This window comes from Drosophila bipectinata, chromosome 4 (genome assembly GCF_030179905.1).
Source record: "Drosophila bipectinata strain 14024-0381.07 chromosome 4, DbipHiC1v2, whole genome shotgun sequence".
NCBI classification, from domain to species: Eukaryota; Metazoa; Arthropoda; class Insecta; order Diptera; family Drosophilidae; genus Drosophila; species Drosophila bipectinata.
In genome coordinates, this window is record NC_091740.1 from 8,365,553 (window position 1) to 8,378,010 (window position 12,458).

Below are 12,458 nucleotides of genomic sequence, written 5' to 3' on the forward strand. Positions count from 1 at the left end.
AAGGACCACGAGGTTTCCATGAGGCGTGGAATCAACCCCCTCTCCTCTCGCCTACTATAAAAGTAGCTCTCGCGGATTTGTGTTCTGCTTTCTACCACGCTGCAGCCGTTATTTCCCCAAGAGAATTAACAGACAAAGGAATACCATGTAACCTCCACAGTTTTAGATGCATGGCTGATCTGCCACTGTAGGGAATGTAAAACCGTAAAGAAGTTTGAATCATATTTGTTAATTTCTAGAATGAATAAGTTTTTCTTGAAAGATTTTGCCTTATTTTAAATTAATTACGAACTACATCCTTTAATATCTATATATATATATATAATATCTATATATCTACATTATTATTAAGTAAACTTTAGAAAACACATATAAATAAATAGCTGCATCGGAAGTCGACAGGCCTGCTGACCTCGAGGGACGAGCTGTAAGTACGGCATAGCCGCAACAACCTAACGAATATTTGTTAGAATGACATAGAAAAGAGATATAAATATGTATATGAATATTTGGGATGAAGTGAAGTCATTTAAATAAAAGTAGAGTAATTTTCCTAATTTTCTAAATTCAAATCAACATAAATTAAGTAAATCATAAAATTTAAATCATACTAAATCATTTTATTTTATGTTAAGGTTTGGTTAAACCCTTTGAATAATGATGTTGGATTAGGATTAGAATTTGTTATAGTAGAAATAATGAACCAACTACTTAAAAACATATTGAATATAATGAAGTAATGAAATTATAATGAATCGCGTCTAAATATTTCCGTGGGGTTTCCAGAGACAAGCTAACGTAAAATGGGTTGCCCAATGATAATGGTGCAACAAGGTAGGGCGGGTAAAGAGGAGATCTATAACACCTGAGATCTCCAAACTAAGATCCTCATTCTCTCTCTCTCCCCCACAACTTTGGCCACTTCCTTCCCTTAAGCACTGTCGATTTCTTTTATTTGGTAACCCTGATTTGGGGAAGCACAAGAACCCTCCCTCTGGCCCTGAGCTAGGCCGGCAACAGACAGTGCGTGCTCCCGATCAGAACCGGGACGTTACAAGGGGATATACTTTAGGATTCAGCAAAAAAAAATTTTTCGTTTTTTTGAAGAAAAAAAAGGTATATAACCCCTTAAGAGCTCGCTCTGGCCAAACTGCTGACATAGCGTCTGGCCGGAAGCCCATGCATAGCGGCAAGCACTGCACATTTGCGTGGCCGCTATGAAATACTTTTTGTTAGCTTTAAGTTTCAGTTTGTGTCAAAATCTCATACAATAAAGAGCACCATAAAACCAATCTCCGGCACTGCCGTTAACTTGTAAATTCATTTGTTGAATTGGTCACCGCGCCTCAAGGGCCGTGACAACAGGGCAAGTGCTCCCATCATAACTCCCGTCACAGAACGGATCTCCCCTCGCCAGAGATCTCAACCACTACCTACAAGGAGTAGCCACACCCTCCGGCAACCGCCAGGGGTAATTACCTTAAAACATATCTCCAGCGTCTGCGGCATCACCGACTGCAGCGAGGGATAACCAACAACAACATTATCATACCCAAACCAAATTTATATTATTTTATATGCGAATGAATTGTACCACGCTGCACAGTGGTTCCGCCCATAGGCCAAAAATAAAAAAGTCATAGCAACAAAAATTTACGAAAAGTAACAAAAACGTTACTAAAATGTCCAATCTTCTTCATTGTATACTAGGTTTTTCTGGAAATCTAACGGTTCTTTCTAAAAATAGAATTGAAGCTGTAAACACGTTTTTTTTTTTAAAGCGCAGCTGCACGCATCGCGAATATTTCACAACAAAAGTGAACTTCAAAGTGTTCAGTCAACTAATTACGCTGCTCAATTTATATTATATAAAATTGATTTTGAAGTTAAAGGTATTATTTTTAAGTTTCAATATTAATAAACGCTAACTTGTGTTGTCGTTATTAAAAAATTAATTATTCACTTTGTTATATTTTTAGTATCTTTTGTATTCGTCTTTTTTATGTTTTCGTAAAGTTTTAATTGTGATCCCCCAAAATCCCCGGAGTCATTTTTTATTCAGTGTATTTGTTTATATATTACGGTATAAAAAAAGCTAAAGCTAGCTGCCGATATTTGTGAATGTGTGCGAAATCAACAATCTTCTGACATCATCTCTTTTTTTCTTCAAGGTCGATGCAGCTGTTTTGCATTGTAGTTGTGCTGTCTTTGTGTTCGTCTTTCGCGTTTTATGTTCTTATTAGCTTTAAAGTTTAATTTTAATAGCGTTTTTATACCCTTGCAGAGGGTATTATAATTTTGTCCAAAAGTGTGCAACGCAGTGAAGGAGACATCTTCGACCCTATAAAGTATATATATTCTTGATCAGGATCACCTCCTGAGTTGATATGAGCATGTCCGTCTGTCCGTCTGTCTGTCTGGTTCTACGCGAACTAGTCTCTCAGTTTTAAAGCTATCGACTTAAAACTTTGCACATACCCTTCTTTCTTTTGCACGCAGTATATAAGTCGGAGCGACCGGGATCGGTCGACTATATCCTATAGCTGCCATATAACTGATTGATCGGAAATGGTATAACTTTGGTGTTTTTAGAGTTAGAGAGTTCAAATTTGACATGAGAGCTATTTTTGGCATATCCTATAGCTGCCATATAACTGAAAAATCGGAATTGACCCAACTTTTGTGTTTTTGAAGATAGAAAGCTGGAACTTGGTACAGATTCTATTTTTGGTCAGTTCATCCAACCTACCAAAGGCGCCAACTATATCCGATGTTTGCGATATATATCCGGTTTTAACTGCAAGGGTATATCAAGTTCGGCTCCGCCCGAAGTTAGCTTTCCTTTCTTGTTTTTTATTAATTTAATTTTGGTAGCTGACTCTTCTCAATGTGTCTTCCCTCGGTTGTACATATTCAATTATTGGTGTACAGCAATCCGCGCCAATGCAGAAAAATTACGGAAGGTCATCGATCATGTAGTAGCAGACTTTGAAGAAATGTATTGGGCGTGTTAACGAAATGTATTGGATACATTTTTTTGGAAACAATATAACCGCAAAAAGGCTAAAAAAAAAGAAGGCGCCCAAAAATATAAATCGCCCACGTATATTAAAAAAAACAGCAAAAACTAAGGAATTAGTATATGTGGGCGATTTATATTTTTGGGCGCCTTCTTCCGATATTTTGTATGGTTGCTGTAGGAAATAGTCGCGCGATATACATTGTACTTGTATGGCAAGTTATATGACAGCTATAAGATATAGTCGGCCGATCCTTATGAAATTTGGTGGGTCGTTTTATTTTGCCAAAAATGTCTCTCATGTAAAATTTTACCTATCTAACTTAAAAAACACCAAAGATATAATATTTCCGATCAATCAGTTATATGGCAGCTATATAATATAGTTGTCCGATCTGGCTGATTTTAACACATTATTTTAGAATAACAATAAAAATAATTTGTACGAAGTTTCAAGTCCCTACCTTAACTAGAAGTATTTTTGGACGCTCACTCCATACAAGCGGGACCACTGTACACTGGTCAAAATCTATGGTGACATAGAAAATTTCGACATTATGCATGGACGTTTGCAACTGAATGCAAACATTATGCAGTTTTTAATGATATACAACTGCAGTCGCCCCATCTGAGTGCGCTCGCACACGTAGTACTGGCTGTACCAGCGACTCAGGTGACTATTTTCTTTTTTTTTTTTTTTTTTTTTTTTTTGGTGTAAAAGGTGTATATTTATCTAACACTAGCAGTACCCTGCCACGTTTCGCTGTGGCATATTGTTGTTGCACGCATAAAAAATAAGTCAAACAAAAAAGAATAATTTTCAAATTAATTAAATTCTGTAATACTTGTGGGTATACAATATTCTTTGTTTCTCCTCCTTAATCATTCATTATTATTTCTGTATTTTAGTATATAGGTTGCTCTTCACTCAAGCACCTTGTGATACACGACATTTTTTTTTTTATTATCAGGCGCAAAAACAAACAACGCAGATGGTTTTCCGACCCGTGAACATGCCACGTATAATTGACCATGGGAAAAACATGAATGTTCTAGATTTAAACCACAAACTTTTAAGGATTGGGCTTGTGATTTGTTGATTGTCATGGCAAATGCAAGACGTATCGGAAATTGAAGTCTTTTAAATTCAAACGGCATATCGGTTGGGATCATCGGGATCCTCGGAATTAGAACTTCCTCACCTTTGAATTTTCCTATCATTATCGTAGCGTAAATTACATTGTTCATCAATTTACTAACCACCAAACGCGTACCGTTGCACAGTTTTGGTTGGTTTATGTTTCGAAGCATGATTACTACGGAGCCAACCTTTAGGCGTAAATTGTGCGGTGGTAAGCCAGGCACGTCCAAAGAGTTTAAAAATTCAATTGGATAGTTGGTGGCTTCATCTTCATTTGTGACGCAGTCAATAGATTTGAATGAATGCATTGTTCCAATGATCTTATTTTGAATTATGTAGTTCAGGTCATCTACATCTTTATTCTTAGCCGCTAAAATTGCTCGCTCACTCAACCATTCATTATTTTTGTAGTTAGAAATAATATTTGGAAATACATTGTTGATAAGTTCGTCTTTTGATGAGACAAAATTACAAAAATTATTTGGAAATGATATTAATCCGCTCGATTCATCGACAGGTACTTGACCATTACCGATAGTCAGAAATTGCTCCGAGAAATCTTCAGCAGATGTATCATTAAGCAATGTAACTCTCATGTTTGTTATCAGCTGCAGTTTCTTCACATAGCGCCATAGATTTGACGATTTGAGGCAAGCGTTTATTTCGTCGGCAGCCGCAGATCTTGGAATTACTGGCAACTTCACTTTATCATTAACGCAGCATAATCCAGGCGTTTCTCCGGAAAACTTTAATGCACCACAATACTCGCAAACAACGTCCATTTGCCCAATGCAAACGCTAGGATGCAAGCTGTAATCATTGCTGCAATCGTATCGAAACGCAGCTCGATTCAAATCAGCTAAAATTTTTCGTCGCAAATTAAAATCTATTTGAGAAGCACGAAGTCGAGCCTTACTATTGCGGCTCTGTTCACGTGCAATTTCTCGTTCTTCTTCAGTCCTTTCATATGCAGTATTTTGTATTCTTCTTGCATTACGGCTTTGTCGGGAAAGATTCGATCGTCTTGGTCGCGGCATTATTAATTAAACTTCACTTCACTTCAATCCACTTGTTAATTATTTATTTAATAGAAATAGTTTTCATATTGATTTCTTACAAATATCAATAGAGAGTGCAGAGGCTCTAGTGGTGCTTCAAGTTGAGGCAATTTCACTTTCCCGGAAGCGCAACACAATCTTTTTGGTTCGTTGTTAAATTTGAGAGCCTGACTATGAATTTGACTTCGTTTGTAACTGACATTTTGACATTTGACATTTTCTTCTTAGCTGTCTGCCTAAATAAAAAAGTATGGGCCAGGGAGGAACGCTGTCGAACGGGACAAAAAGTATCCTATGTCCTTCTCCTGGCTCTAAGCTACCTCCCTACCAATTTTCACTCAAATCTGTTCTTCCGTTCTTGATTTATAAGTGTTGTAACATAAAACACGTTGTTCTTTTATATATATAGATTATCGGGTATACTGCTTTGTAATTTACAGGGGAATATCAATAAGTAGGTATCAATGATTATACATTAATTCTATATCTAATTAATTATATTTTCTATATATAATTATATATTATTTTAATTTTAAATTTTGTAACTACAACGCCTATATGAATCTTAAAGGAAGGTCATGTGGATGGTATCTTTTTAATCTCATTTTTCTAGGACTCCATGTTAGCCTCTTCGCAAGGGAGTTAGGATGAGAGCCAAGGCGTTCATGATATTTTTCGCCTATCTTTGGGATTTTCAGATCTCTTTCTATATCCCTAGTTCTCATGAACCAGGGGGCATTACAAATCGATCTGACAATTTTACTTTGCGCTACTCGTATTTTTTCAGGTTTGTAACCCGTAAACTTGTAATGCATATTTCCAGATTGGGCTGAGAATAGATTTGTAGATCCTAACTTTGTTGGAAAGTGAACGCTTATTTCTTGGTGATACCACCAAGAACATACTTGCTGCCTTTAAAAGCAGAGCCTGCTTGATCATCGTTGTGTGTCTCTGGAAATTAAGTCCTCTATCCAAAATCACACCAAGGTACTTGTAGTAGGCCTCGTGACGAAGCACAGAGCCAAGCATGGAGATGCCTGGGCATTTTTTTGGCCTTGTGGAGAATGTGACACAAGCACATTTGCTGCAGTTGATGCCTATGCTCCAATCTGTAGTCCACTTTGCAAAATGTGTCACGTACTCTTGCAGGCCCAAGGTTGCGATTTCTATGCTCCGGATTTCGCCCGGCTCCTCTGTTGAAAAGTTTAAGGAGTCCCTGGACAGAAGCATTAACCTTAACGCGGTCATCAACCATCCACACGATCTTGAAGCTGCGATGGCATCCTTCATGGAAAATATACACACTGCTGCGACAGCTGCTACTCCGAACCAAAGTCACCTCTCGAATTACAATAGCAGCAATCTGCTCCCACATACATAATGCTCTACTTCTCATACGGCTTAGAAGAAAATTCCGTCGACAATTCACAAGAACAGGAGATATTCGCTTCCACAAGGTTTTTAAAAGACTGTCAAACCGGCTAAGCAAGGTCCTGACCAAGAACAAGCAAGACCATATAGACCAGATGTTGGAAAATGCGAGTCCAGATGCATCTACCATTTACTCCTTATGGAAACTCACAAGTCGATTTAAGAGACAGGTCATCCCAAAGGCTCCACTCAGAAATCCCGCTGGCGGTTGGTGTAGGTCAAGTCAGCAGAAGGCGGATATCTTTGCTGATAATCTGGAAAACAGATTTAAGCCGCTAGATCTAACTCCGATGGAAAATCGAATGTTTGTAGAAACACAACTGGACAGACCTTTTCAAATGGCTCTTCCCTGCAAACCTGTAGCCCTGGAAGAAGTCAAGGCACAGATCGGAAAGCTCAAAAACAAAAAAACGCCAGGAGAGGACTTTCTAGACAACAAAACGCTGAAGATTCTTCCCATCAAGGCACTACTATTCATAGTCCTATTATTTAACAGCGTCCTAAGGCTGAGTCATTACCCGAGTGCATGGAAGAATGCTATCATCACGATGATACCCTAGCCTGGAAAGCAACCCACTGAGGTAGATGCATACAGGCCAATTAGTCTCTTACCTGCATTGGGTAAAATGATGGAAAGAGTCATTCTGAATCGCATCCTTGCACTAGAAAGGGTAAGCAGAGCTATTCCAAAGTGGCAGTTTGGCTTTCGAAAGAGTCATGGCACACCTGAAAAGCTACATCGCGTGGTCAATTTCGCTCTGGAAGCCATGGAAAACAAAATGTATGCAGTTGCTGTGTTCATGGACTTCAACAAGCCTTTGATAGGGTATGGCACGATGGTCTTCTAAGCAAGCTGAAAAACCTTCTAACGCCTCAGCTCTTTCTCCTCGTTCAGAGCTTCTTATCGGAGAGAAAATTCAGTGAGGTTGACGATGGAGAAAAGTCGTCAAAACGCCGTCCGACGCTTTACTCTCTGTACACATCAGATATGCCAGACTCCTGGGCCTGTACCGAAGTCGACGATGGTAACATGCTGATCGCAACGTACGCTGACGACACTACTGTTATGGTCAGAAGTGTAGGTGACTATTGAGAGGGCTTTTTCAGCGCTTCACTACATTTTAGGCGAGCGACGAAGCTCTTTAAGTGCAGAAACTTTAAATTCTCTACTTGTTGTTAAGCTTAATACTAAATAAATAATAAATATAATGTTAAGATTTATTAAATATGTTAAAGCTGTTACTAAACGTTATTAAATCGCTTCTAAAGACGAAAGACCATTTACGATGAGTTTTTCGTTTTTTCGCTGACCCTCCAATGAGTGAGCGTTCAGTTGAATTCAGTTGAATGGGGTACCGGCCGACCTCCCAGTTTTAACTAGGCTTGTTGTGACAAGCGGGCTATGTCGCGATGGACGAACTCCTTCCCGCCTACTTGTGGGACCAAACATAAGCACTATTTTACATAACAACAAGAAAGGAAAGCTAACTTCGGGCGGAGCTGAAGTTTATATACCCTTGCAGTTAAAACCGGATATATATCGCAAACATCGGATATAGTTGGCCGATCCTTATGAAATTTGATAGGTTGGATCAACTGACCAAAGGTGGAATCTGTAATAAGTTTCAGATTTCTATTTTCAAAAACACAAAAGTTGAGTCATTTTCGATCGTTCAGTTTATGACAGTTATAGGATATAGTTGGCTGATCCTTATGAAATTTGGCATGCCGTATTATTTTGCTCTCATGTAAAATTTGAACTCCCTAACACTAAAAACACCAAAGTTATACCATTTCCGATCAATCAGTTATATGGCAGCTATAGGATATAGTCGGCCGATCCGGGCCGTTCCGACTTATATACTGCGTGAAAAAAAAGAAGAGTGTGCGCCAAGTTTCAAGTCGATAGCTTTAAAACTGAGAGACTAGTTCGCGTATAAACAGACAGACAGACGGACTATCTGCAAGGGAATAAAACCCAAAGTGGAGGACGGAACTCCCTAAACAAGTCCGGAAATGGGGTCAGTGACCAGTCAAACTCCAAGGTCCTTAAAAGCCAAGGATTTGCTGGGATGGAGAAGTTTCTACGGAGGGGCAACATCTGGAGGCGGGACGCGCCGGTGCGGAGGAGGATGCCAAGGAATCTTCTTCCAAAGCGGGGCTAGCCATGGGGTCATGGCCATGCCGCCTTTACCGTAATTTTCCGGTAAAGCGACAGCATGAGAATACGAGGGCTGCTATACATATATATTTCTGGCCTAGGCCATACTGAGTGTTGCCTGGCGCCATCTGACGTTTTCATTGGGAAATTTGACATGTTTTAGCAGACACGTGCTCAAAACGTTTTGACGTACAGTCATAATTTGTGTTGTTTACAGGGACTTGAAAAAATCAATTTGGCAGAAAATGGAATTAACTCTTAAACCCGAAAATGTTCGGGCAATCATTTTTCACTGCTTTCGACGTGAATTAACACGACACAACATCGATGAACTTAAATCTTTGTATGGCGATGGAGCACCACCTTATAGCACTGTGAAAAACTGGTATAATGAATTCAATCGTGGCCGTCGCTTGCTCTAAGACGAAGGACGTGAAGGTCCTCCAAAACAGTTGTTCCAGAGAACATTGACGCCGTGCATAAACTGATAATGCAAGATCGTCATGTGACATACCGTGAGATAGAGGCATTCTTGGGCTTTTCTTCTACCAGCATACATTCGATATTGCATGAACACCTGGCCGTAAAAAAAATTTGTTCTCGTTGGATCCCACACAATTTGACAATCGCTCAAAAAAAGGCTCGTGTGGATTGGTGCAAAAAAAATTTGAGTAAATACAGTTACGGTGTTTCAAAAGACGTTTGTAAGATCGTCACAAGTGACGAATCATGGATCTATGCTTATGAGCCCGAAACAAAACAGCAATCCACCGTGTGGGTCTTCGAAGACGAGCCAAATCCAACGAAAGTTGTTCTTATTAAATTTGGTCGGTCGGATAAACTGACCAAATATATAATCTGTACCAAGTTCCAGCTTTCTATACTTTAAAAACACGAAAGTTGGGTCATTTCCGATCGTTCAGTTATAAGGCAGCTATTGCATATAGGTGGCCGATCCTTTTGAAATTTGGCATGACGTAAAACTTTGCCATTTTGCAAATTATAGCTCTCGTGTAAAGTTCAAAAGAAGGGTGTGTGCTAGGTTTCAAGACGATAGCTTTAAAATTGTGAGACTAGTTGGCGTAGAAACAGACAGACAGACAGACGGACATGCTCAAATCAACTCAGGAGTGGTCCTGACCAAGTATGTATGTATATACTTTATACATAGGGTCGGAGATGTCTCCTTCACTGCGTTGCACATTTTTGGACAAAATTATAATACCCTCCGAAAGGGTATAAAAAGTAAGAATTAAGTAAAGTACTAAGTATTAAGTAAAGTATAAGTATTTTTAAAGTTACAAAGTTGGCATTTTTAATAGATTCTATTTGATATGCCATACCAAATGATATATCCGACTATATCCGATGTTTGCGATATATATTCGATTCTAACTGTAAGGGTATATCAACTTCTTTTCTGTCTTCTTTACTTAAAATTTTTATTATGTATGTGGTTTACTTACCTGAGTTTATTGGTTGAGAAGTTTTGGCATATATTATGCTGCTGTAAGATCCATATCCGTTTATAGTTTTACAGCGTACTTGAAAACCATATTCCGTATTTTCTTGCAAGTCTTCTATATGGGCATTTGACTCCTTGGTACTTAAAGATGATTTATTATTAGCATCTAGTTCATGTTTAGGAAACCACCGTACTTCATAAAACTCCAGAGGGAAATCACTATGAACTGGCTTATCCCACGCAAGATTGGCATTATTGTTTGTTATTGATAATATGCGTAAATTAAATAAAGTGGAGAGCTGAACAGATTCCGTTGTAAATACAATTTCTGCGTGCTTTGTATTTATTTCATTTAAATCTAAAGGTAAATTTACTGAGGATGCATTAGAGAATGTATGATCGTTTGGCGATGAATCGCTTAAGTTATTAATGAAATGGGATACGCCATTAGTTGAATGAATCTGAACTGTATATATAGTTGCAGGTTCGAGATTTGAAAGCGTTACTTTTGTTTCAGTAAATGTATCACTTGCGGGATTATACATTACATTCGAATTACACATTTTGCATTGTATTTTGTAAACAACATCGCTATGCAATTTTTTGGTTCGATCATCAGTAAATTGGGATTCATTCTTTTTTGGAGCAGTCCACGATATAATGGCACTTGTTTGATCGATAAAAAGTAGGGTAAGATTTGTAGGAGCAGGGGGAGGACTGTAACAGGGCATGTGTTTTTTATCGCGTGGATTCCTAAAGTATCCAGGCAAGCATTTGCAATACGGAGATCCAGTTTTCGAAGAATTTGAATTGGGCGGGCATTGAGTACATTTCCTTACATCGGGTGATTTGAAAGTCCCAACTGGACATTCTACAAATAAAACCATGTTAATCACAACTACATTAGTACGATTTTTGCTTTTCGTTTAAAACGAAAAATATAGAAAACATGAGAAAAGAAAGTTAACTTCGGACAATTTAAAAATACATTCTTCAAAAAAAGGAAATGGAAAACCATTCCACAACAAGCACAGGAAATTAAACAGGAAATTAAGTGTTTAGTCGTCTGATTGAACGAATATTACATCTTACTATTATGTTCTAATCGGTTAATTTTATTTATTTAAAGACACCATAAGATATCATTTTAATTGTATATTTGGAGCATACATGGTAAAATAGCATGGGCGTCAATAAAATATCGATGTCAAAAAAATAAAATGAAATAAAAAAATTGTATTAAAATCCTTAAAATAAAAATATTTTTCAAATTTGAGTTTTTTTTTTTAAGGAAATTCTTAAGAAGTATCCATAGTAATCGTTTAACTATTTATGATATAACCTAAGAGCGTTTTAATGTATAAACTTAGATTGAGAATGAAGTTAGCAATGAAGTTTGCTTGGGTAAGGATTGACGTTAAACATACCAGTGCACGTGTTGTTTAATACATTTGGTTCATAGCCACCTCTGCACCGACAACCTCCTGTCAAAATGGTCCATTTTCCATCGCCTTTACACAAATATGTTGGGGGTTCATAAGGTTCTGCGTTTTCGACACATGTTCCATTTTGTTTCTCAATAATTGTTATTTCTCTACCAGTTGGTGTTTCATTAAAATGAGCCAAGTTTTCAGTCACTGCCGGGCACGTTATATAATACACCTTTACAGCCAATACGCTAATACAAGCGCCTTGATCTCGAAAAGCAAAATACACACCCTTTTTGTTAACAGCAATGCTTTTTACCTCCGTATTAATGTCTACGTCGGAGTTTTGATTAAATCGACCTTCTCCAGCTGCAATCCGTGCGATCAATTTGTAACTATCGGTTTGCCATGGGGGTGGTTCTCTTGTTGCAGCATCAAACTCATAAAAAAGTAAACTAAAAGTTTCCTTGCAAGATAAAGCATTTCCTGAAATTTTGAAATAAATGAAAATGGTTGTTCAAGACGTGGCTATCATGGTAGAACCCGATTTTTTGATATAATAAAAGAATTATTTTTTAACATTTACTTGTGTGCGGAAGCAGCAAAAAACAAAGAGAGCAGGGCATTCACAGCGAAAAATATGTAGTTTGTTATTTAATTTTTCGTTAATTTAAAATTTTAAATGGGAACCAAATAGTGCATTTAATATTATATTAAGTTTTTATAGCAACAGTTCGTAAACAAATGAATCGGCAC

The 12,458-nt window shown here is 37.8% G+C and overlaps 1 protein-coding gene across 9 annotated transcripts in view; it reads right to left on the reverse strand.

Moving 5' to 3' along the window:
• The window catches only part of Eph (Eph receptor tyrosine kinase), a 119,726-nt gene that overhangs the window by 29,664 nt on the left and 77,604 nt on the right, over positions 1 to 12,458 (reverse strand). For all 9 annotated transcript variants that reach the window (XM_070282475.1, XM_043213527.2, XM_043213528.2 and 6 more), the window contains 2 exons: positions 11,703 to 12,188; positions 10,277 to 11,146 (listed from right to left, as the gene is read on the reverse strand). In XM_070282475.1, the coding sequence (XP_070138576.1) occupies positions 10,277 to 11,146; positions 11,703 to 12,188 (1,356 nt within the window). The remainder of the gene's footprint in view (positions 1 to 10,276; positions 11,147 to 11,702; positions 12,189 to 12,458) is intronic.